The sequence below is a fragment of the Zalophus californianus genome, chromosome 13 (assembly GCF_009762305.2).
Source record: "Zalophus californianus isolate mZalCal1 chromosome 13, mZalCal1.pri.v2, whole genome shotgun sequence".
Classification (NCBI taxonomy): Eukaryota; Metazoa; Chordata; class Mammalia; order Carnivora; family Otariidae; genus Zalophus; species Zalophus californianus.
Genome location: NC_045607.1, coordinates 6114255 through 6136392, shown reverse-complemented (window position 1 = coordinate 6136392; position 22138 = coordinate 6114255). Strand labels below are relative to the sequence as shown.

Sequence of the window (22138 nt, the reverse complement as noted above, 5' to 3'; positions counted from 1 at the left end):
AGTTAATATTTTATGACCTTGAATAGAGAAGGACTTTAAAAAAAAAGAGTTTAAAAATACTATCAGGAATAAAGATTGATAGGTACTGTCCTTCAAAATTGGGAAAAGAAAAAAAAAAACTTCTATGGCAAAAGATACTACACAATTAAAAGGGAAAAGACTAGGGGAAGGTACCTGCAGCACAAAAGTCAAAGATTAGGAGACAGAATATATAAAGAACATAAAAAGAAATCCAAAAGGAAAAATGGGCAGAGGCTATAAAAAAAAGGCATTTTGCAAAAGAAAAACCCAGTGCCTAATAAACAGATAAGGTGCTTAAACTCAAGAATATCAGGAAATGCAGCTGAACCAGTGCAAGACTGGGCAAAACAGAATGTCTGACAGCAAGGTTCAGTGAGGATGTAAGGAAGCTCTCATATACTTTGGAGATCCATTTGGCAATTTCTAGTAAGCTAAAAGTGTGCACACTCCGTGTCCCAGGATTTTCACATCTAGATGTATATACTCTCGATCCCCACACAAATATCCATAAGAAGGTATGTACAGGGATGTTTATAACAGCATTGTGACAGCAAAAGATTGGAAATTACCTGAGTGTACATGGATGGGGAAGTGGATATAAAGATCTTCCTTGACTTACAGTTGAGTCCTGATAAACCCATTATAAGTTGAAAATGTCGTAAATTGAAAATGCATTTAATACACCTAACCTACCAAACATCATAGCTTAGCCTGGCCTACTTTAAACTTTTAGAACACTTAACATTCACCTGCATCTGGGCAAAATCACCTTACACATAGCCTGTTTAATAATAAAGTGCCGCTTATCTCATGTAGTGTATTGAATACTGTACTGAAAGTGACAGTGGTTGTCAGCGTAGGGGTTGGTTACCACTGTGATAGCAGGGTTGCCCGAGAGCAGCAGCTTACTGCCACTGCCCAGCATCACGAGAGAGGATCGCGCACACCTCTAGCCTGGAAAGAGAGCCAAATTCAAAATTCGAAGTGTGGTTTCTAAATACATACCGCTTTCACACCATTGTAAGGCCCCAAAATTATAAGTTGAAACATCATAGATTGGAACTGTCTGTATTGTGTTGTGCATGTGGTTGAACACAAGCAGGTAAAACGAGGAACTAGAGCGTGTTAAATATGTCAATACAGAAATGTCCTTAAAAGAAAACAATGTGGGAAAATGCAAGTTGCAGGAGTACTTATACGTTATGACACAGTTTATCCAAATTTTTAAAACACAGAGTGATACTATGTGATATTTATGGATATGGATATATCTAGTAAAAGTAGTTTTAAAAGGAAAAATAGGAAAGCACCTAACCAGTTCATGAGCATGGGAAGGGGTATGGGAGGAGATTAGGGTTTGACAGAGGTACAAAGGCACTTCTCTTTGTCACCAATGTTTCATTCCTTCCCTCCTTCCCACCCTCCCTTCCTGTGGATCTGAAGCAACTACAACATAGACATTTAATAAGTCTGGAGAGTGGGTAAATGGATATTTGTTGTTACTCCTTTTACTTTTGTACAGCTGGGAGGATGGTGAGCCTCCTGAGGCCAGGAGCTGGTTTGTCTGGCTGTCCATTGATGATGCACAGTGCCTGACACATGGTGGGGGTTCAGCAAGTGTATGTTAAATGAGGGGATGAATGTATTTCTGTGCCCCAGTGTTTCTCCAGTGAGCACTTACTAGTGGAAAAGGTATTGTTGCCATGTTTGTAAAAATAGGAATTCTCTGAACTCCTAGTGGACTAGTGAGTGCTCATTAAGACACAACCAATCTTGTTTGGGTTTGTTTTTTTTTTTTAGGATTTTATTTATTTATTTTTAAGCATTTTATTTATTTATTTGACAGAGAGAGAGGGAACACAAGCAGGGGGAGTGGGAGGGGAGAAACAGGCTTCCTGCAGAGCAGGGAGCCCGATGTGGGGCTCGATCCCAGGACCCTGGGATCATGACCTGAGCCGAAGGCAGACGCTTAACGACTGAGCCACCTAGGTGCCCCAAGATTTTATTTATTTATTTGAGAGAATGAGCAGAGGGAGAGAGAGAGAAGCAGACTCACTGCTGAGGAGGAAGCCTGATGTGGGGCTCTGTTTTTTTTTTTAAGATTTTATTTATTTCAGAGAGAGGGCACAAATGGGGGGACAGGCAGAGGAAGAGGGAGAAAGAGAAGCAGACTCCCTGCTGAGCAGGGAGCTGGACGCGGGGCTCGATCCCAGGACCCAGTGAGATCACAACCTGAGCCCAAGGCAGGGGCTTAACCGACTGAGCCACCCAGGCGCCCTGACAACCAGTCTTGTTATGGATGCAGCCAAATAGCAAGACTGTATGTTGTGGCTCTGCTTATACCTTTCTAACCAACATTTTTTTTTTTTTTTTAGTAATCCCTACACCCAACGTGAAGCTCAGACTCAGGACCCCGAGATTAAGAGTTGTGTGCTCTGTGGACTGAGCCAGCCAGGCGCCCCTGTCATTTACAATTTCTAAAGTTATGTTTGATTGTAAAAACTATCCCTAAATCTCACTCTCAGAAGTCAAATAAAAATAATTTTGTGAATATAATACTTCATTTTCAGAGGCATAGATTATAGAAAACCAAAAAATGTTTTGGTTGGGTAAGTGCAGATTAGAACAACATGAGTTACAATCACCTTTCAGAAAGCATCTGAAAGAATGAAATAGTATTTAGTATGTGACAGGTGACTTTTTGCTTTTTGCTGATCAGAAAGCTTGCCTAATACATGAGGGCCACGGGCATGTTGAAGAGTCCTTTCCGCTCCCCGTCCCCTCCTTTGGGTTGGTGTGTCATTTTTCTGCAGAACTTTAATGATCTTCATAGGCACATTCCCCACTTAGAGGTTTCTTTCTTTTTCCTTGTCTTTTTTTTGGAGTAATCACACTTTATAAAATCTAAGATAGGTTTTATGCAGAGCTCTTCAGTGACTTCTGAGCCAAAGTCCAGCCATTCTGTCCTCTTGTCGTCCTCAGTCGGCCAACCTCTATGTCAGTGCCGTGGCCCGTCTGCAGGGCCCGTGCCCCCACTACCCTCCTCATCTCTGCCCAGAGGGGCCTCCTCAGTGGAGCTCTCCGGGACCACCCTCCCCCTCTCCACCTCTCCCTCCCCAGCACTGTTTGTCCGCTGTACTCCTCACAGGCTAATAGACCATGGCCTTTACTATGTGTTTGTTCTTATCTGCTCTCTGCACTAGAATATAAGCTCAACAAGGCAGGACTTTTTTTTCATTTTACTCAGTGCTCCATTCTCAAAACCTAGAGCAGTGCCTATGGGTACTCAGTAAGTACTTGTTGAATGAATATACTTGTCTTTATTTATTACCTGCAGCCTTTTTTTTTTTTTTAAGATTTTATTTATTTATTTGACAGAGAGAGAGAAAGCGAGAGTAGGAACAGAAGCAGGGGGAGTGGGAGAGGGAGAAGCAGGCTTCCCACCCAGCAGGGAGCCCAATGTGGGACCCTTTCTTTCTTTCTTTCTTTCTTTCTTTCTTTCTTTCTTTCTTTCTTTCTTTCTTTCTTTCTTTCTTTCTTTCTTTCTTTCTTTCTTTCTTTCTTTCTTTTTCCTTCCTTCCTTCCTTCCTTCCTTCCTTCCTTCCTTCCTTCCTTCCTTCCTTCTTCTTTTTCTTTCTTTCTTTCTTTCTTTCTTTCTTTCTTTCTTTCTTTCTTTCTTTCTTTCTTTCTTTCTTTCTTTCTTTCTTTTTCTTTCTCTTTCTTCCTTTCTTTCCTTTCTTTCTTTCTTTCTTTCTTTTTAAAGATTTATTTATTCATTCAAGACACAGAGATACAGAGAGAGAGAACATGAGCAGGGGGAGAAGCAGAGGGAGAGGGAGAAGCAGGCCCCCCGCGGAGCAGGGAGCCCGATGTGGGGCTCGATCCCAGGACCCTGGCATCATGACCTGAGCCGAAGGCAGCTGCTTAACCATCTGAGCCACCCAGGCGCCCCTTATTTATTTATTTTAAGGATTTTATTTATTTATTTGAAAGAGAGAGCGTGGGAGTGGGAGAGAGTGAGCATGAGCTGGTGGGGGGAGGGATCGAGGGAGAGGGAGAAGCAGGCTCTCCACTGAGCAGGACTCCAGGGGCGGGACTCCAAGGGCTCACGGTGCTCTTGGGGCTCACAGAGCTCAATCCCAGGACCCTGGGATCATGACCTGAGCTAAAGGCAGATGCTTAAATGACTGAGCCACCCAGGTCTCACAGGCATGCCTCTCTTGCAGACATTTTTTAAATGCTGGTATACATGGGCCTACATCCTTTTTTTAAACCACTACAATAATACTTCATCATAAGTAGGACTCATAATTTATAAAAATCACTTTTTTGTTTATAGAAGATTGTATTGCATTTTTATTGCTTGATTTTAGTTATTCTAAACAGAGCTTCTGTGAATATTATTTTAGATATTATCTTTGTGTATCAGCTCTAGTATTTCTGTGGTGTAGATTCCTAGGCATGGGATTACTTTAAATAGAAGGTACCAAATAGCCTGTAACTGGGGCGCCTGGGTGGCTCAGTCGTTAGGTGTCTGCCTTTGCCGGCTCAGGTCATGATCCCAGGGTCCTGGGATCGAGCCCCGCGTCAGGTTCTCTGTTCAGCAGGGAGCCTGCTTCTCCCTCTCCCACTTCCCCCTGCTTGTGTTCCCTCTCGCACTGTGTCTGTTTCTCTGTCAAATAAATAAAATCTTGAAAAAAAATAGGCTGTAACTACAAGGTTCTATCAGTTCACACTTCCATTTGTAGTGTATAAGAATGTTCAGTGTTCAGGAAAGAAACTGAGTGTTACTGGAGTGGTTGGGGGTGGGAGGGATGGGGTGGCTGGGTGGTAGACATGGGGGAGGGTATGTGCTACGGTGAGCGCTGTGAATTGTGCAAGACTGTTGAATCACAGATCTGTACTTCTGAAACAAATAATGCAACATATTTTAAGAAAAAAGAAAAAGAAGAAGATAACAGGAGAGGAAGAAAAGGGGAGTATGTCAGAGGGGGAGATGAACCATGAGAGATGATGGACTCTGAAAAACAAACTGAGGGTTCTAGAGGGGAGGGGGGTAGGGGGATGGGTTAGCCTGGTGATGGGCATTGAGGAGGGCACGTTCTGCATGGAGCACTGGGTGTTATGAACAAACAATGAATCATGGAACACTGCACCAAAAACTAATGATGTAATATATGGTGATTAACATAACAATAAAAAATTAAAAAAAAAAAGAATGTTCAGTGTTCATTTACCCATATACTTCACAACATACCACATTGTAAGTTTTAATAACTTCTAACCTGATAGGAGAGAGATGACATCTCATTTTAAGTTGACTATTGCTGAGGTTCAAGATCTCAGCATGTTTCTTGTCTATTAATTTCAGATTTTCTCTATAAGTCAGAAATTTTAGGAAAACTTATTTCAGTAAGAATTTACTTCTGAGTGTGTATATACTCTTAAAATGCTAGTAACACATTTGTGGTGGTAAAAATAAAGTTGCATGCAAACAGAAAACAGGAAGAAAAGAAAAAAAATGCATCTGTAATTATGACCTGAAACTGCACATTTTAAATATGCTTTTTGGATAAACTTTTTGGTTTAGAATTTTGATAATCTTAAAATGAAGTTTTAATTTTACAAGTAGTTTATTGAAAATAAAGACGAGCTTTTCAGAATAATCTGAAATAATTCAGAATATGCTGGTACCACATTTTCTCTAATTGGATCCTCTGTAATAAGTTAATTATATATTAATTCAGATTGTTTCATCGTCATCATCAAACTGATACTTATTTCCTTGTTTGGATTAGTACTTTTGAGATTATAATTGTGTTTCCACTGATTTCAGATAATATAAGTCTACTAGGAGAGCCGGGGAAAACTACAAGTTTTTATGACCAACCGTATAAATATGTACCTGGGAACAGTCTTGTATTTTATGTTCCTGTAAACTTGACTTCTCATGGATAAACAATCTTGTTTAATTAACTTGATAAGCAGTTTATTGTGGTTAAAAGCATACCATGTGTGTATGGTTACGTTTTTTTTAAGAAGCTCTTAATCAGATATACACTAAAATATTAATAGATGAAATGATAGAATATCTGAGATTTGAGTCTATTTAGAATGAGATCCCATTTAGAAGAGATTGGGGGTGGGGAGGAGTTTGGAGGATCAAAATGGACCATGAATTGATGGTTTGAAATTTTCTACAATAAAAAATTTTAAAACAAACAAAAGATACACTATCTATTTGGTTGTAAAAAGAAGGTATGAGGTGGCCAAAACCACGTTTGGGGTTTAAACAAACCTGAGTTAGAATACTGGCTTTGTCACCTACTAACAATATGATTTTAAGCACGTTTTACCACTTTGAGCCTCTGTTTCCTCATCTATAAAATGGGCATAATAACACCTGCCTCATAGTATTGTAATAAGAATGAGTGGTGGGAGATAAAGCTCTTAGCACAGTTGGCTTACATGGTCAAGTGTTTGCAATCTGAAATCCTTGGGGGAAACAGAGCAACATTACTGCTGTGTCAGTGCTAATAGAAATGATAGGGGGGCGCCTGGCAGGTTTAGTTGGTGGAGCACGCAACTCTTGATCTCCGGGTTGTGAGTTCAAGCCCCATGTAGGGTGTAGAGATTACTTTAAAAAATAAAATCTTTTAAAAAAAAAGAATAGGGTGGTTGTTGAAAATGTAATTGGGACGACTGGGTGGCTCAGTCGGTTAAGCGTCTGCCTTCGGCCCGGGTCATGATCCCAGGGTCCTGGGATCGAGCCCCACATCGGGCTCCTTGCTCAGCAGGGAGCCTGCTTCTCCCTCTCTCTCTCCCTCTGCTTGTGCTCTCTCTGTCAAATAAAATAAAAATCTTGAAAAAAAAAAAAAGAAAATGTAATTAAATCTTCATTGCTTGTGTCTGATACTGACATCCTAACTCTACTTTGGCACCCCCTCCTTGCTTTGTCACTCTGTCTTCAAGAAACTGACCTTGCTGCTCCTACCTAGGAGAGTGGAGGGAGAAATGTGAGTGCTGAGGACTCTGTCTCTCGCACTCCTGCCACATCCCCAGATGCTGGCTGGAGCACTCTGGCACAGGAGGTACAGAATGGATGGGGCATTTGTCCCAGAATGCCCAGATCTCTGGCTTTCCCACGGTAGAAGGAGAGGTTTCTGTATTCCTGTTCAATCAGGACTGACCAGCGGCGATTTTTTTTCTGGAACTGAGTATTTTTCACTTTTGGGGCCTCAGCCATTAGTGGTGTTTTATAAATACTGGTTTACTTACACTGAATTGAGTCAAATACAGTTGAGTGAGCAATTATGTATGACCTTCCTGGTTCCTTCTAGTTTAAAAATTTGTGTTTCTGTGATTTGTGTAGCGAAATAGAGTTTGCATACGTGTCTTATTTGACATGGTGATATGATAGCTTAAAATGGAGATGGGGGTTAGGTTAGGTGAGGGTCCCACAGATAATACTGGCAAATGGTAATACTGAAAAAATGTTTTGAATTTTATCTTTAAAAGAAAAAAAAATTATTGCCTACCATCCCACTGGTACTAATCTTTTCATAGTTTGGTGAATTTCTCTCAAATCTTTTATAAATAAATAAGTATAAATACATATGCTTTCTTTTTTTCTTTTTTCTTTTTTTTTTTTTTTTACAAATTTAGCTCTTACTTTAGATAGTTTGGATTTTGTTCTTTGCATTTAATATTTTCCTGGTTTTTTTGAGGCATAATTCACAAAAATTGTATGTATTTAAGATGTATGTGGTGTTTTGATATACATTGTAAAATTATTACCACAGTCAAGCCAATTAACATATCCATCACCTCGCATAGCTTCCTTTGTGTGTGAGAACAAGTAAGATTTACTCAGCGGATTTCAAGCGTACAATACAATATCGTTAACTCTAGTCCCCATGCTGTACATTAGATCTCTGAACTTACTCATCCTGCATGTCTGACACTTTGTATGCTTTGACTAACATCTCCCTCCACCCCCTCGCCTTTCATAACCACGGTTCTGCTCTCTGCTTCTATGAATTCTCCGTTTTTAGATTTCACATATAAGTGACATCATGCAGCATTTGTCTATGTCTGGCTTATTCTACTTAGCATGATGTCCTCCAGGTTCATCTACATTGTTGCAAATAACAAGATTTCATTCTTTTTTAAAGCTGAATAATAGCCCATGGTGTGTGTGTGTGTGCGTGTGCACGTGTGTGTACATTTTCTTTATCCATTTATCCTTGACAGCCACTTAGGTTGTTTTCATACTTTGCAATTATAAATAATACTGCAATGGACTTGGGAGTGCAGCTGTATCTCTTCAAGATTTTGATTTTATTTCCTTCGGATGTATACCCAGAAGTGGGATTGTTGGATCATATGATAGTCCTATTTTTAATTTTTTAATGATCTTCTATACTGTTTTCCATAATGACTGTTTCAGTTTCCATTTCCAACAGTGTGCAAGGATCCTCTTTTTTCTACACCTCATCAACACTTGTTTTCTTTTTGACTTTTTGATACTAGCCATTCTGACAGGTATGAGGTGATTTCTCATTGTGGTTTTAATTTCCATTTCCCTGATGATGGGTGATGTTGAGTACATTTTCATCTACCTGTTGGCCTTTTGTATGTCTTCTTTTGAGAAATGTCTGTTGAGATCCTTTGCCCATTTTTTATTTATTTGTTTATCCTTTGCCCCCTTTTTAATCAGGTTATTTGGTTGTTTTTTGGAGGGGTTGTTTTTTGTTTTGCTGTTGAGTTATTTGAGTTCCTTATGCCATCTGTAAATGGTGACAGTTTTGCTTCTTCCTTTGCAATGTGGATGCCTCTTATTTCTTTCTCTTGCCTAATTGCTCTGGCTAGGACTTCCAGTACTGGGTTGAAACATGTGTGGTGAGATTGGGGAACCTTATCTTGTTCCTGATTTTAAAAAGCTTTCAGTGTTTCACTGTTGAGGATGACATTAACTGTGGGCTTGTCATATGTGGCCTGTATTATACTGAGGTACATTACCTAATTTGTTTATAGAGTCTTTATCATGAAAGGATGTTGTATTTTGTTGAATGTTTTTTCTTCATTTATTGAGATGATCATAGGATTTTTTTCCCTTTCAATTTGTTAATGTGGTGTTTCACATTTATTGATTTGCATATATTCAACCATCCTTGCATCCCGGGGGTGTATGACCCTTGATCGTGGTATATGACCCTTTCATGTGCTGTTGAATTCAGTTTGGTGGTATTTTGTTGAGGAATGTTTCATCTGTGCTAATTAGGGATATTGGCCTGTAATGTTCTTTTCTTGTAGTGTCCTTATATGGCTTTGGTATCAGGATAATGCTGGCCTTGTAAGATGGGTTTGGACGTGTTCCCTCCTCTTCGGTTTTTTTGGAAGAGTTTGAGTGGGGTTCTTGTTAATTTTGCCTTAGCTGTCTTTCCTGTTTGATTGCCTAGTCAGTCTCCTTACTATTAGTTTGTTCAGATTTTCTCCTTCTTCATGAGTCGGTCTTGGGAGGTTGTATGTTTTTTAGGAATTTGTCTCTTTCTCCCAGGTTGTCCAACCGGCATTTAATACTCCATCATGATTACTTTCACGTGGTGGGAGGCGGTAGTGTGAAAGTGGCTTCCATAACAGATCAGTGTTGATATCCCAGCTTCACCACTTAGGGTCTGTGTTGTTTCGGGTAGTCATTTTAACCCCTGAACTCGTGTTTGCATCCCTATCGTGGAGCTGCTACTCTGAATTACCTGGGCTGGATGAGGATGAGCTATCACAGGAAAGCCCGTTTCTCAGGGTGGAGATTGTGGAATTGTGTTGCGGTTATTAATGTTCAAAATATTCTTCAAACATGTGTTTTTAGTGGCATTGTTTTATCAAGTGAAATGATAATATAAAAGTGAGAACAAACGATAAAGGAATATAATGTTTATATGGGAAAAACAACTTCTATATGCTTGCAATTGAAGCATTTCCCCCCCACATACCTAGAGAGTACATATGGTGGTAGACTAAATGAGTTAAGCAATTTTTAACAGGCTTCCATTTTGCTGCCCAGCATCTAAATCTGGTTAAATTAGAACAAGCACACTTGTCAAATTTAAACCTTATTATATAATGTACATGCTAAAAAAAATACGCATTATTAGCCTATGACTCAGTGAATTTTCACAATGTAAACACACTTATACAACCAGCAACAAACAGAATGTTACCAAGCACTTCCAGAAGCTCCTTAAGACCCCCTCCTGCAAGTGACTGCAAGTGTCTCCCTCCCAAGAGTCATCATGACCTCTGTCACCATGGATTACTTCCCCCTGCATTCGCCTTGATTATGCCTATGGTGAGACGGCTCATTTCGCTTAGTATCATGTTGTGAGGTTCATCTGTGTGTTGCATGTAGCAAGAATTTGCTTATTCATTCTGTCTCTCCTGCCCTTCTCATCTGGGGATTCTGCCAGGGTATGAAGCTGCAGTGTCCTAAGGCATCCATCATATGTAGTTGAATTGATTTCTCTCCTGTGCCTCTAGGATGTTAGTAGCCTTGTAGCAGCTTTGGGAGAGTTGAGAAAATAGTCCCTCAAATCATTTCTTTTAGAATCCATGAGCTTTAGCTTTTCTGGGTTTTGTAGTCTCGCAGCCCTCTCATGCCTTCCAGTGGATGACTTCTATTATTTTACCTGCTTTTCTTGTTCTCCCTGGGAGTTCTGGTGTATTGCACACCGCTCCACCAGGAAGTGGAAGCCCAGCAAACAGGCTTCAAATGCATAGCTGGATCCTAGGAAAATAAGGGAAATTCTCAGGACCCCCCCCACACACACACACACACCAAAAAAAGCTGTCGTCGAGGGTGGGTGGGTGGGGAGCTGCAATCTCAGCAGGTAAATGAACACAAGCCAGGGCCCTGAGATACTGCGGAAACTTGGCCCCTAGAGCCTTGGAGTATGAACGGCTGGCTGGAAGCAGAAGCCAAAGACTTGGATGGGATGGGAGGTGGAGAATGCTGGAACTGTGTCCCTCTCCATAGCTCCTAATATTATAGGACTCTCAGAGCTATAGTCCTTGGATAGAAGAGTGGGCTGGGAAATATAACCCTCCTAATGGCTATAAAATGTCTGTTTTAGCTATGTAGGGGGTTTCGGTTTATGATTTGTCTGCCAAAGATCTGATCCACAGCTTCTCCTCAGAGGTCTTTGGGGTTTGTGATTAGACTCCCTCTGATGTCCAGGAGACCCAAGTCTAGAAAGAGAAAATTACCACCACACCAGGACACACTTGCCGGGAAAGTCGGCAGAGACAGCCAAAGAGCTGAGCTGGAGTCCCCAGAGCATCTCGATATGTTGTCAAGTAGCTATGTTTAAAATCAAAAGAAACAAAGGGTAGATTTTTTTTTTTTAAGATTTTATTTATTTGACAGAGAGAGAGAACACAAGCAGGGTTAACTGCAGAGGGAGAGAGAGAAGCAGGCTCCCCACCAAGCAGGGAACCCGATGCGGGGCTCGATCCCAGAACCCTGGGATCATGACCTGAGCCGAAGGCAGACGCTTAACTGACTGAGCCACCCAGGCGCCCTCAAAGGGTAGAATTTTAAAAATATGAGCAAGATGCAAACAGTAGCAAAAATGACTATGCAGGTTTGAGGAAGAACCAAATGCGGGTTTTAGGAAAGTACTTAGCTTGGCACCTGGCATTTAGGAGCTACTTAACAACTGTTAGCTTATTGCAGACTTACAGAAAGTGCTCTCATTTAGGCAAATGATTCTCTATAGAAAACTCATGACTTGGGGCAGGCACCTGGGTGGCTCAGTTGGTTAAGCGCCTGCCTTCAGCTTGGGTCATGATCCCAGCCAGGGTCGTGGGATCAAGCCCCGCGTCAAGTTCCCTGCTCAGCGGGGTTCCTGCTTCTCCCTCTTCCTCTGCCTCTCCCTCCTTCCCCTGCTCATTCTCTCTATCTCTCTCTCTCTCTCAGATGAATAAGTAAAATCTTTAAAAAAAATAAAAATAAAACTCATGACTTTACACAGTAGGACGTGTCTTGGTGGAGCCTCAACTTGAGAAGTATTCACTAGTACTGTTGTTCTGTTGGCCTTAAAATTTATTGACTTAGTTGGGATTGGAATCACAACTTTGAGGCAGTTGCAAACAGGTGTGGTAGGCATTTGCCCACGTGGTCAGTTTCAGCAAATCTCAGGATTATCCTGTGTCCGAGAGATCTGTCTCCACCTGGCTAGTTCCTGGATTCCTTTTGCATAAGGCTTTGTTTCCTGAAAATCTTGTCATATGAAACATCATTTTTAGGTGCAAATGTAAAAAAATTGTATTATAGGTTAGAAAAGTAATGTCAGGTATCCCTTATCATCCTGCAGGGGGAGGAGCCAGCTACATAAAACTCATAAGAAGGTTTATAAAAATGAGTGTATTCTTGGGAAAGCTTTGGCCACTTCTCCCCTCATCCCCCAACATGTTTTGAGTGCCTCCTGGATTCCAGGCCTTGTGCTAGCAGGAAGGTTGTGAGGAGGACGAAAACATTGTTCCTCCTTCCCTGGAATTCACATTCCACTTGATCACCACGTCTGTCCTGGGAGCCTTACGCATGCATGCGAATGAATTAAATCTGTTATGTGCTTCCTTCTGCAAAACTGTTGATATCTTATGATTTCTGATGAGTCTTCTCCAGCTTTTGGAGCAAGATAAGGATATATATTATATATATTGCCAAGTATATGGAAACAGTGACTGGTTAGCTAGATACCATAGTTTTCAAGCAAATAAGTAGGTTAAATAATCAAGTTAACTTCTCCATATTACTGATTCCACCACTCCAAATCTTTTTAGGACGATGTGAGGCGTAAGGTTCATCTGAACACCTTTGGATTCTTCAAGGATGGGTACATGGTGGTTAATGTCAGTAGCCTTTCCGTGAATGACCCTGCAAGAGCCACAGACAAGGACACAAGTGTAAGTGCCTTCCCAGGAGGTCAAGGGCATTACCCTTCTCTGTTGCTCCGATGAGAGCTTCGCCCCAACTTAAATACGAAGTCTCAGAACATGGGGAAAATTAAACTCGTGAACAGGCATCAAATAGTTTTTTTACTTTTAACACTTAAGGTGTAATTTTTGAATAATTTTAGTAATTAGTGATCCCTCTTACAAAATGAACGCTAAGAAAACCAAGAGAAGGCTAGGCCAAGAATCAGCTTTTCTGCTCTTCGAGTAAGAAAGGTATGGGTGCCAGAGTATCCTGTGGATATTTACCTCTACTCTTTTTACCCCCTCTTAGATTGGATTCAGCCTGGACCGCACAAAGAATGACGGATTTTCTTCTTATCTGGTGAGCATTACACACATGACCTGATCACTCCCTTCATGTGAGCCCAAGACACTGGGTGAGAACACCCTGCTTCTGTCAGTGCTCTTTTCTTGCTGGGGTGGCTGCTTTGACTCCCTAGCATCTCTGAGCACCCACAGTTGTGTTCTTCAGGATGGAGGTTGGATCACTTACTTGCCTTGTTCCTGAAAACTTTTTGTTCTTGTTCTAGTGTGAATGAATAAGATGATGTACAATTGGGTCTTCCTTTCTCAGGATGAAGATGTGAATTACTGTATTTTAAAAAAGCAGTCTGTCTCTGTCACCCTTCTAATCCTAGACATCTCCAGAAGTGAGTAAGTAATTCTCATGTTCCTTCAGTTCCATCCTCAAGTAAAGTTATGGGGAATTTGGCAGTTAAGCTAACATTTACTGAGTGTCTGCCATGTGCCAAATACTGTGCTGAGTGCTGGAGGTTAAGAACACGATGAGGGAGACGGAGGTGCCACCCTCAAGGAGCTTGGCGATGAATGAGGGAGGCCAAACACCAATACAGATGATCATGGCAGTATAGAGAGGTAGTGGGGCAGAGAAACTGGTGAATTGTGGAAGAGAAGGGAAGGCTTCAGGCAACTCTTGGCCCAGCCAGCCTTCAAGTGAGTGGACTTCACCAGGTGAATAAGGGAACAGCACTGGAGGCAAGTAGAGCAGCTCAAAATAGCATGGCGTGTTCAACAGAGTGAATTCATTATTCCAGCCAGCTGACATCCAGGGACAGAGGGAGGCCTCTCCCCCATGAGGCAGGACTAGAAGTGCTCCCCTCCATCTCGACCGTGCTAGCTTAGCTCACGTGTCCATTCAGGCATGGGGCCTCCCCTGCCCCTCCTTGGCAGGATCTAAATCCGCTAAGAAGCGAGAGAGAGGAAATGCTTGTGCCCGCTGCTTCTCACACGCCCCCCTAGAGTTCACTTTAACATCTTACTGGTTTTTTGCCCCTTGTTCCCTTCCCCTTGTTGAACACATTATAGACACATAGGGGGATAATATGTCCATCAGAACGGTGTGGTTGCTAGGAACGTAAGCTTCAGAGTGAGAATGCTGGGTCCTCGCCTGGCTGCTTCTGGCCTCACCACTCTTGAGCAAGTTCTTAACCTTCCTGAGTCCCCATTGCAGCAGGTGCATGAAGGAGCTAGTAGAATCTACATCAGGGACTCAAAAGGACTATCTGAGATAATGGATTTAGATACTGAGACAGTGTGTAACACGTGGCACTCAGATGGCCATTGCATTACCTTGAACTTCTTTTCTTTTCCCTTATTTTGAATGTAGGGTGAGAGTAAGATCCCCACCAGATGCTGGTACGCAGTTACCAAAGATCGTCTTCAGCGAGGATGAGAGGGGCCTAGGCCAGAGCCAGGAGCCTGGGGCTCACCCTGTTTCAGCGGGAAACCAGACTCAGCCAAAACAAGGTGAGCTGTCAGGCTCAGAACAGCCTTTTCTTCACTGCCCTGCTCTGTAGATTCTTTTTTGTCCCCAAGGAAAAACACATATATCATAGCATTATGTTATTTTGGGGGTTATACAAAAATATATAACCGTTAAAGGAAAAGGTGGAAACTAAGGGGGAGGTGGGGAAAAGAACATTCGTTCCTCTGCCCTTGCAGCACTGGAACTTGAGTAATCTGTGTTCTTTCTGGGCTCTTCCATGGATCTGGAATGCTTGACTTTTATTTATTTATTTATTTATTTATTTATTTTAGATTTTTAAAATTTATTTGAGAGAGAGCAGAGCGAGCAAGAGAAACTTATAGTCATCATGTTTGTAATTTCTTAAGCATATCTGTTCACTCAGCTTTCAGACAGTTCATTCTTACCAGCCCGCCCGTTGTGTGGATCCTGTAATTTGCTCAAGCTTTCCTCTTAAGGAGGTGTATTTCCACTGTATGCCATTATAAATATTGCTGCATTGGGAGTTCTTTATTTGTAGAACTTTGGTCATATCTAGAAATTTTTTTAGGATGGATTCCCAGAATTGGAATATTTGGTTCAAAGGCTGTGAATACTTTGGAGAATATTGGTACATATGTTCAGTTCCTTTCCAAATGCATTGTATGAACTGATGCTCCTTTTGGGAAATCTGTAGGAATACTGACCACATCACCATGTCCTAGCCAGGACTGGGTTTTTGGTGTTTATTTGTTTGTGTTAATCCCAAAGTAAAAGGCAAAAAGGATATTCTTGGTTTTGTATTCATTCTCACTACTGAGGCTGCACTTTATCTCCACACGTTGATTAACCGGTTTATATTTATTGCCTCTTTTATTAACTGTCAGCGTTGTCTAATAGTTTAGTTCTTTAAAGAACTTACTATTTATTATTTACACATTTTTTCCCTCAGTTTGTCAAAACTCTAACCCAAATTAAAAGACATGCAGAAATGTTACATGTGTTTGAGGGTATAGCTTAGTGCCCATGCACCATTCCTTTCTCGCCCACATATGCATGCCCCGCATGGAAAGTATTCTTTTCCTTCTTTTATTCTGAAACTCTCTCCCTGCAGGGAGTTTGAAATCCTGTCTTCCCCATGAAGGGCATCTTAAGTGAAAATAAGGCACAGATACCCTCCCTGTTCCCTGAAAGAAGCCATTAGCAATCTTAACACACCTTGCTGTGGGGGGAAAAAAGTATGAATTGTGCTAATATTATTTGCTATTTTTCCCTGCGTATAAATAAATGTCATATATGTATTCTAAAACGATCTGTTTTCAAGCGTGATAACTTAGAAAATGAGGAAGGTCACTCCATGTGGCACCTCTGGCAGTAACATCACTAGATTATTCAGAGATGATTTCCCTGTTGATACTAAATATTATCCTTTATTAGAGAGCATCGATAATGTAACAAGCTCCAGTTTGCTGCTTCTGCGGCTCAAGAATTGTTTTGGAATCTGAGGAGTTGTCAGTCTACAAGATAGCATATGGCCTCACCTCAAACTAACAAATAGTTTGAATTATTTGATATTAGACAAGCTAGAGCCTCATAAAATGATCCTGTCATACATATACAAGCTGAATCATGCAGTAATATCTTTTAAATGTTTCTGCTTCTAGGCAGTGGAAAATCTAAAAGAAGTACAGTAGATTCAAAGGTAAGAACTGACCACCCACTGTGCTCAGTGCTTCCCTGGGTATATATGTACGTGTGTGTGTGTGTGGATATATATGTAAATGTATGTATGTGGGGGTATGAGGGGACGTATTTATATACATACATATATACAGGTACGCACATACACACACCTGATCCATGAGGAGTTGCCGTCTGTTTGGAGAGGTAATATTACCACATTGGAAGAATTTCAAAGTAACATTGAGTTCTGAGTTGTACAGCACTTACATGGTGGAGGATCAGACAGTGGGGGGGGCCCTCAGGAAGGAAATGTCATCAGGGCTTGGAGTTTGGTGGGTTTGTTTGGGGAAGAGGAAGGAATGTCAGAAGCAAAGACTGGAAGTGGGAACGAGCATGACAAATGCTGGGTGCTGGCCCTATGAGAAGTAAAACATGTGTCTTTGGGAGCAGAGACAGGGATCTTAGATAATAAAAGTCCAGACAGTAGAGGGTATTAATTGATGCACAGAAAATAGGAAGTCGTCGGGAGTTCTTGATCAGGAAGGACTGTGATACAGATGGTGTTTGGGGCAGATGTTCTGAAAGTAATGTGCAGAGCGGCCTCAGAGAGGGAGACAGTGAAATTAGGACGACCAGGAAGAACGCGGTTGTAACAGTACAGGTTCGGGGCCATGAGGACCTGCACTGGAGCAGAGTCTTGGAATTTAGAGTAAGGGATGGGGGCGGTGTTGGGGGCAGGGGAGGAAGAAAGTAGAGAATTAATTAATTAATTAATTAATTTTTGTAGAAGAGTAGATGGTAGAAATAGCAGAAGGAAAAATTGGGAACATTTTGGGTTGGGATACCTTGATTTTTCAGTGAGGGGACATCCAAATGGCAGTATTTTATTTTAACAGCTGTGTTGAAGTGTGATTGACATACAATAAACTACACACATTTAAAGTGACGGTTTGCAAAGTTTTGCCTTAAGTGTAACAACTGTGAAGCCACCAGCACAACAAAACAGTGAACGTACTCATCACCGCACAAGTTTCTCCTGCCCCTCCGTCTTTCTCCCGTCCTTGAGCGACTGCCGATCTGCCTCTGTAGACGAGTAACATACAACTTCATAGGAGTGCATTATGCAGTACGCGCTCTTTTTGGCTTCTTGGACTCAGCATAATTCTTTTGAGTTCATCCATGTTGTTGGGTGTATCAGTAGTTCATTCCTTCTCTTTGCTGAGAGTTAGTCCACTGCACCAGTGGCAATAATACACTGATCATTTGAAATTGGGCATGGCGTCCAGGTGAAGTGCCAGGACGTGAGCTGGGTGGGCACCCGTAGTCCTGCTGAAACTGTAAGAATGGAGACACGCTCCAGGGGGATCGGGGGGTCAGGGGCAGGGAATAGGGGGTTAGTGGGAGGGGTAGAAGAGACTGCTGAGAAAAGGAAGTGGGTGAGAAGAGTTTCTTTCTCTGTGAAACGGGATCGCAGACACCTTGAAAGGATGGTGAATTTTATTTCCAGAGAGCTTCTGAAGGTCAGCAAAAGATTTAAGAAGGATGTGCTTTTGTTTTGTTTTGTTTTGTTTTAATTTTTATTTCTTTTAAAATTTTTTATTATGTTAATCACCATACATTACATCATTAGTTTTTGATGTAGTGTTCCACGATTCATTGTTTAATTTTTATTTTTATTAGTATACATTTTCTGCCAGTATCCTAAAACAGGTTGTTGTGTTTTTTTTAGGCAACGGGAGAAAAATCCTTTTCTGTTCACAATAGTGATGGGGCAGTTTCTTTTCAGGTATGTATTCTCTTGCGTAATCTTCATAGGATTTATCTCTACAGTGTAAAAGGGTGAATTTGCAAAGGAATTTTGAATCTGGGAATAATAATTTAGGTATGCTACGTATCAGTCACTTGAATGCAGTAGCTCTCTCCATAGCAAACCCACAAGGTGGATATTGTTACCCACCACTTAGCTGATCATATGTCTGAGAATGAGTGACTTTGTGAATGTCCGGTGTGAGTGACAAGGCCCACATTCCAACAACCCACATCCGCCTGGCTGTCCCCACACCTCTGCCTCTTTAATCCCGTGCTGCTTCCCATTCGGAGTGTGCTAGAAGCACAGAATTCTGTATCTAGAAGGACCATTGGTGATCATTTAGGATGCTGGTAGAATTTTAGAGATGAGTTCACCTAGGCTCAGCAGTGTTGAGTGACCTACCCGTCTGGCCCCATTCTTCACTGCCCATGAGTGTTTATGGCAGCATCACAGCCTGTGGTTGGGGTAGGACATTGGATAGGGTCTCAGCACCCACTTACTAGCTGGTGACCTTAGCTCACTTAACTCCTGGATCTTGCTCTTTAATCATCTAAGAGTGAACAATGATGGCACCTATCTCATAGGGTTGTTATAAGTATCATTTTTTAAATATAAAAGTGCTCTGGAAGCAGTGCACAAATCTTTTATCATTCATTTGTAAGAATCACTGCCCCTTTTCTAACCAGTTTTCATTAATTGAGGTATAATTTGCTCAGAGTAAAATGCACAGGTCTTAAATGTGCAGTTCGATCAGTTCCGACAAATGCACGCACCCGTGTAACCCACTCTCTACCAAGATTCTCTATATTTTTACCACCTCAGCGTCCCCCATCCCTGCATCCACTGCTCTGATTTCTTTCAGCATAAATCATTTTGCCTATCTAGCAATGTTTATATTGTCTTTAAATTTAGTGACCATAGGTATTAATAGCTAATTGAGAGCCTGTGGATGCTTCCCATCTGCCTCAGAGCAAAAGCTCCAGCCCTTCCTGGTCTGCAAGGCCATGTAGTCTGGCTGCTGTCTTCTCATTGACCTTGGCTCCTGTTTTCCCTCCAGCCACAGAGGCCATCTCGCTGCTCCTAGAAATGGTCAGGCCTTAGGCTCTGCTCTGGCTGTACCCACTGGCAGGAATGCTTGTCCCTCAGAAGCCAGTATTTCATTCTTCCTCTTTCAGGCCTTTGCTCAAATGTCATATTCTCAGCAAACCTTCCTCCATTTGCCCTATTTTAAATGCCGCTTCCTTCCCTCCCCCCCCCTGCTGGTTTTCCATTAACACTTCTCCTTTCCAACATGCTGTGTTCTCTGCTTATTTATTATGCTTATTTTGTGTGGCTCCCAGTAGAGGGTAGCCATAAGGGAGAGGGTTTTTTTAAATTCGTTTTTTTTCTGATGTATTTGAAATCCCTAATCTTGGGCCTGGCCTGTAATAGGCTGTCTATTAGTAATGATGGAGCCGAGTGAATGGGTGTGGAGTGCTTGCACGTTGTCATTACCTCAGTTCATCCTTCCAGCAACTCTGTGAAGGAGGCACTGTTATTATTCCCCTTTTACAGATGAGGAATCTGAGGCTCAGAGAGGTTAAATAACTTGCACAAGCGAAGGATTCAGACCCAGGTTTGTCTGCCTCTAAGGCCCATCCATGTGTTTAATTGCTTTCTTTACTGCCTCCTTAAGAAAATACAAAAGGTGCTTTTTTCTCTTTCCCTTCTCTCACTTTAAAGTGCTTATTAGTACAGTAAGTTTTTTGAAATTTCTTTAAGCCTTTTTAAAAAATAAAAAATCACCAAGGAAAGCATGATAGGATATACGTATTTGTCAGTTACTAAAGCTTTGTGTGAGGGCTTGTGTCGTGATTAAGGACAGTGGTTGAGATAACCAGTTCATAGGCTTCTCGGGACTCAGGAAACAGGCAGTGGACAGTCTGCCTCTTCTTGGCTTCCCTTCTCGTATAGAAGTCAGTAGGTGACCCCTTGCTGTGCTGCTACTCAGTGCCCTAATTTTGGACAGGGCAGTCATAGTGAGCTTGTCTACTCCATCCACAGAGCAGGGATGGTGTTTTCTCTGCCTCAAGTAGGTAGGGGACTGTTAGCCCTTATTCCTACTCTAAAACATACACTTTTGTTTGATTTTTTTTTTTTTTTAAGGGTCAGGTGCCTACTCTGGTCAACCATGACGAATGTACTGACTTTTTAAAAAATTTATATTTCTTAGAAACTTCATATGATTCTTACTTTCGGAACTAGAAGTTATTACTATGTTTATTTTTGTTTAGTTTTGTTTGTTTTTAAAGATTTTATTTATTTATTTGACAGAGAGAGACACAGTGAGAGAGGGAACACAAGCAGGGGGAGTGGGAGAGGGAGAAGCAGGCTTCCTGTGGAGCAGGGAGCCCGATGCGGGGCTCGATCCCAGGACCCTGGGATCATGACCTGAGCCGAAGGCAGACGCTTAACGACTGAGGCACCCAGGCACCCCTGTTACTATGTTTAGAAGCGTTTTCTGGCTCTCCCCGTGTGGACTAAAACACATGCTCTTACGTTTACATTGCTGAGTTCAGGACATGATTTAACAAAGTAATAATTTCAGCTTGAATATTCTTGGTCCTTTATTTCCATCTTCTTGTCAGATGTCTGTTTTTTCCGTATCCTTTTTAACTGTGTGGTGTAGTATGCTTGCAGAAGAGTGCATAGTATTTATGTCAAGTACAAATAATTACAAATAAGAACCTCTATAACCATCAGTGGAGAGCAGAAAGAGAACAGAGACCCCGTGTGACCCTCACATCCCTACCCAACTGTTATGAAAAACATTATTCCCATCAGTTCCTCACTTTTCTTTATAGTTTATCATCTATCTATGTAGCCCTAAGCAGTATATTTTAGGCTTCTAGCAAAATGCTCTCTAGAATTGACTAAGAAGTCATATTCTGTGATCTTACGTATAAAATGTCTGGATTTACATTAAACTTCATTTGAACCCATGAAACATGAGAAACAGAAAAATGTGTCTATGTAGAAAATGTAGCCTCTGTCTCCTGAAATCACAGGAGTAAATTTTAACGAGGGAATATTGGTCCTTTACCTTTTCAAGGAGCAGAAAGGAGCCTCCTTTCTTTTCAGGAGTATTTTTTATCTAAAGAGCAAAATAATATATTGACTTGGAAACGAGGTATCTGCTTCATAGGTTATTCCTGCAGCCCTCAGCAGAAGCCACCGTGGGCAGGGGCGTCTGTGTCAAAATGAGGTCGTAGAACCTCGGTGGTGGGCACAAAGGTGTTCCCTGAGTGGTTCTGTCCCCTTTCCTGCTACCTTGAAAATTGTTACAATAAAATATTGAGGCAGAATCACAGAATAAGAAAACATCTGTTTATTTATAAATAAATAATTTTATTATTATTATTTTTAAGATTTTACTTAATTGAGAGAGCACAAGTATGAGTAGGGGGAGGGGAGAGGCATGGGAGAGGGAGAAGCAGGCTCCCCACTGAGCAGGGAGCCCAATGCAGGGCTCGATCCCAGGACTCTGGGATCCTGACCTGAGCTGAAGCCAGACACGTAACTGACTGAGCCAGCTAGAAGCCCTGAAAACGTCTGTTTCTGCTCTGGGAGAATCCGATTAAGAAATCTGTATTTTTTTTCTGTCCATAGCATTCATGATCTGTTTCTAAGATTTAAACATTTAGCTGAGGATTTGGGTATTCTTCAGTTTTTGTCTTCTTCACTTTCAGTTTTTCTTCAACATCAGCACCGATGACCAAGAAGGCCTCTACAGTCTTTATTTCCATAAATGCTCTGGGAACGAAGTGCAGTCTGGCGACAAGTTTTCCTTCAGCCTTGATGTGAGTACCGTGTGGAAGGTGTTCCAC

At 41.5% G+C, this 22138-nt stretch overlaps 1 protein-coding gene across 1 annotated transcript in view; it reads left to right on the top strand.

Moving 5' to 3' along the window:
• GPR107 (G protein-coupled receptor 107) overlaps nucleotides 1-22138 on the top strand; it is a 71704-nt gene that overhangs the window by 13045 nt on the left and 36521 nt on the right. The window contains exons 2-8 of the mRNA XM_027616178.2: nucleotides 12862-12984; nucleotides 13307-13357; nucleotides 13610-13689; nucleotides 14663-14802; nucleotides 16444-16481; nucleotides 18192-18248; nucleotides 22001-22111. Coding sequence (XP_027471979.1) covers nucleotides 12862-12984; nucleotides 13307-13357; nucleotides 13610-13689; nucleotides 14663-14802; nucleotides 16444-16481; nucleotides 18192-18248; nucleotides 22001-22111 — 600 coding nt within the window. The remainder of the gene's footprint in view (nucleotides 1-12861; nucleotides 12985-13306; nucleotides 13358-13609; nucleotides 13690-14662; nucleotides 14803-16443; nucleotides 16482-18191; nucleotides 18249-22000; nucleotides 22112-22138) is intronic.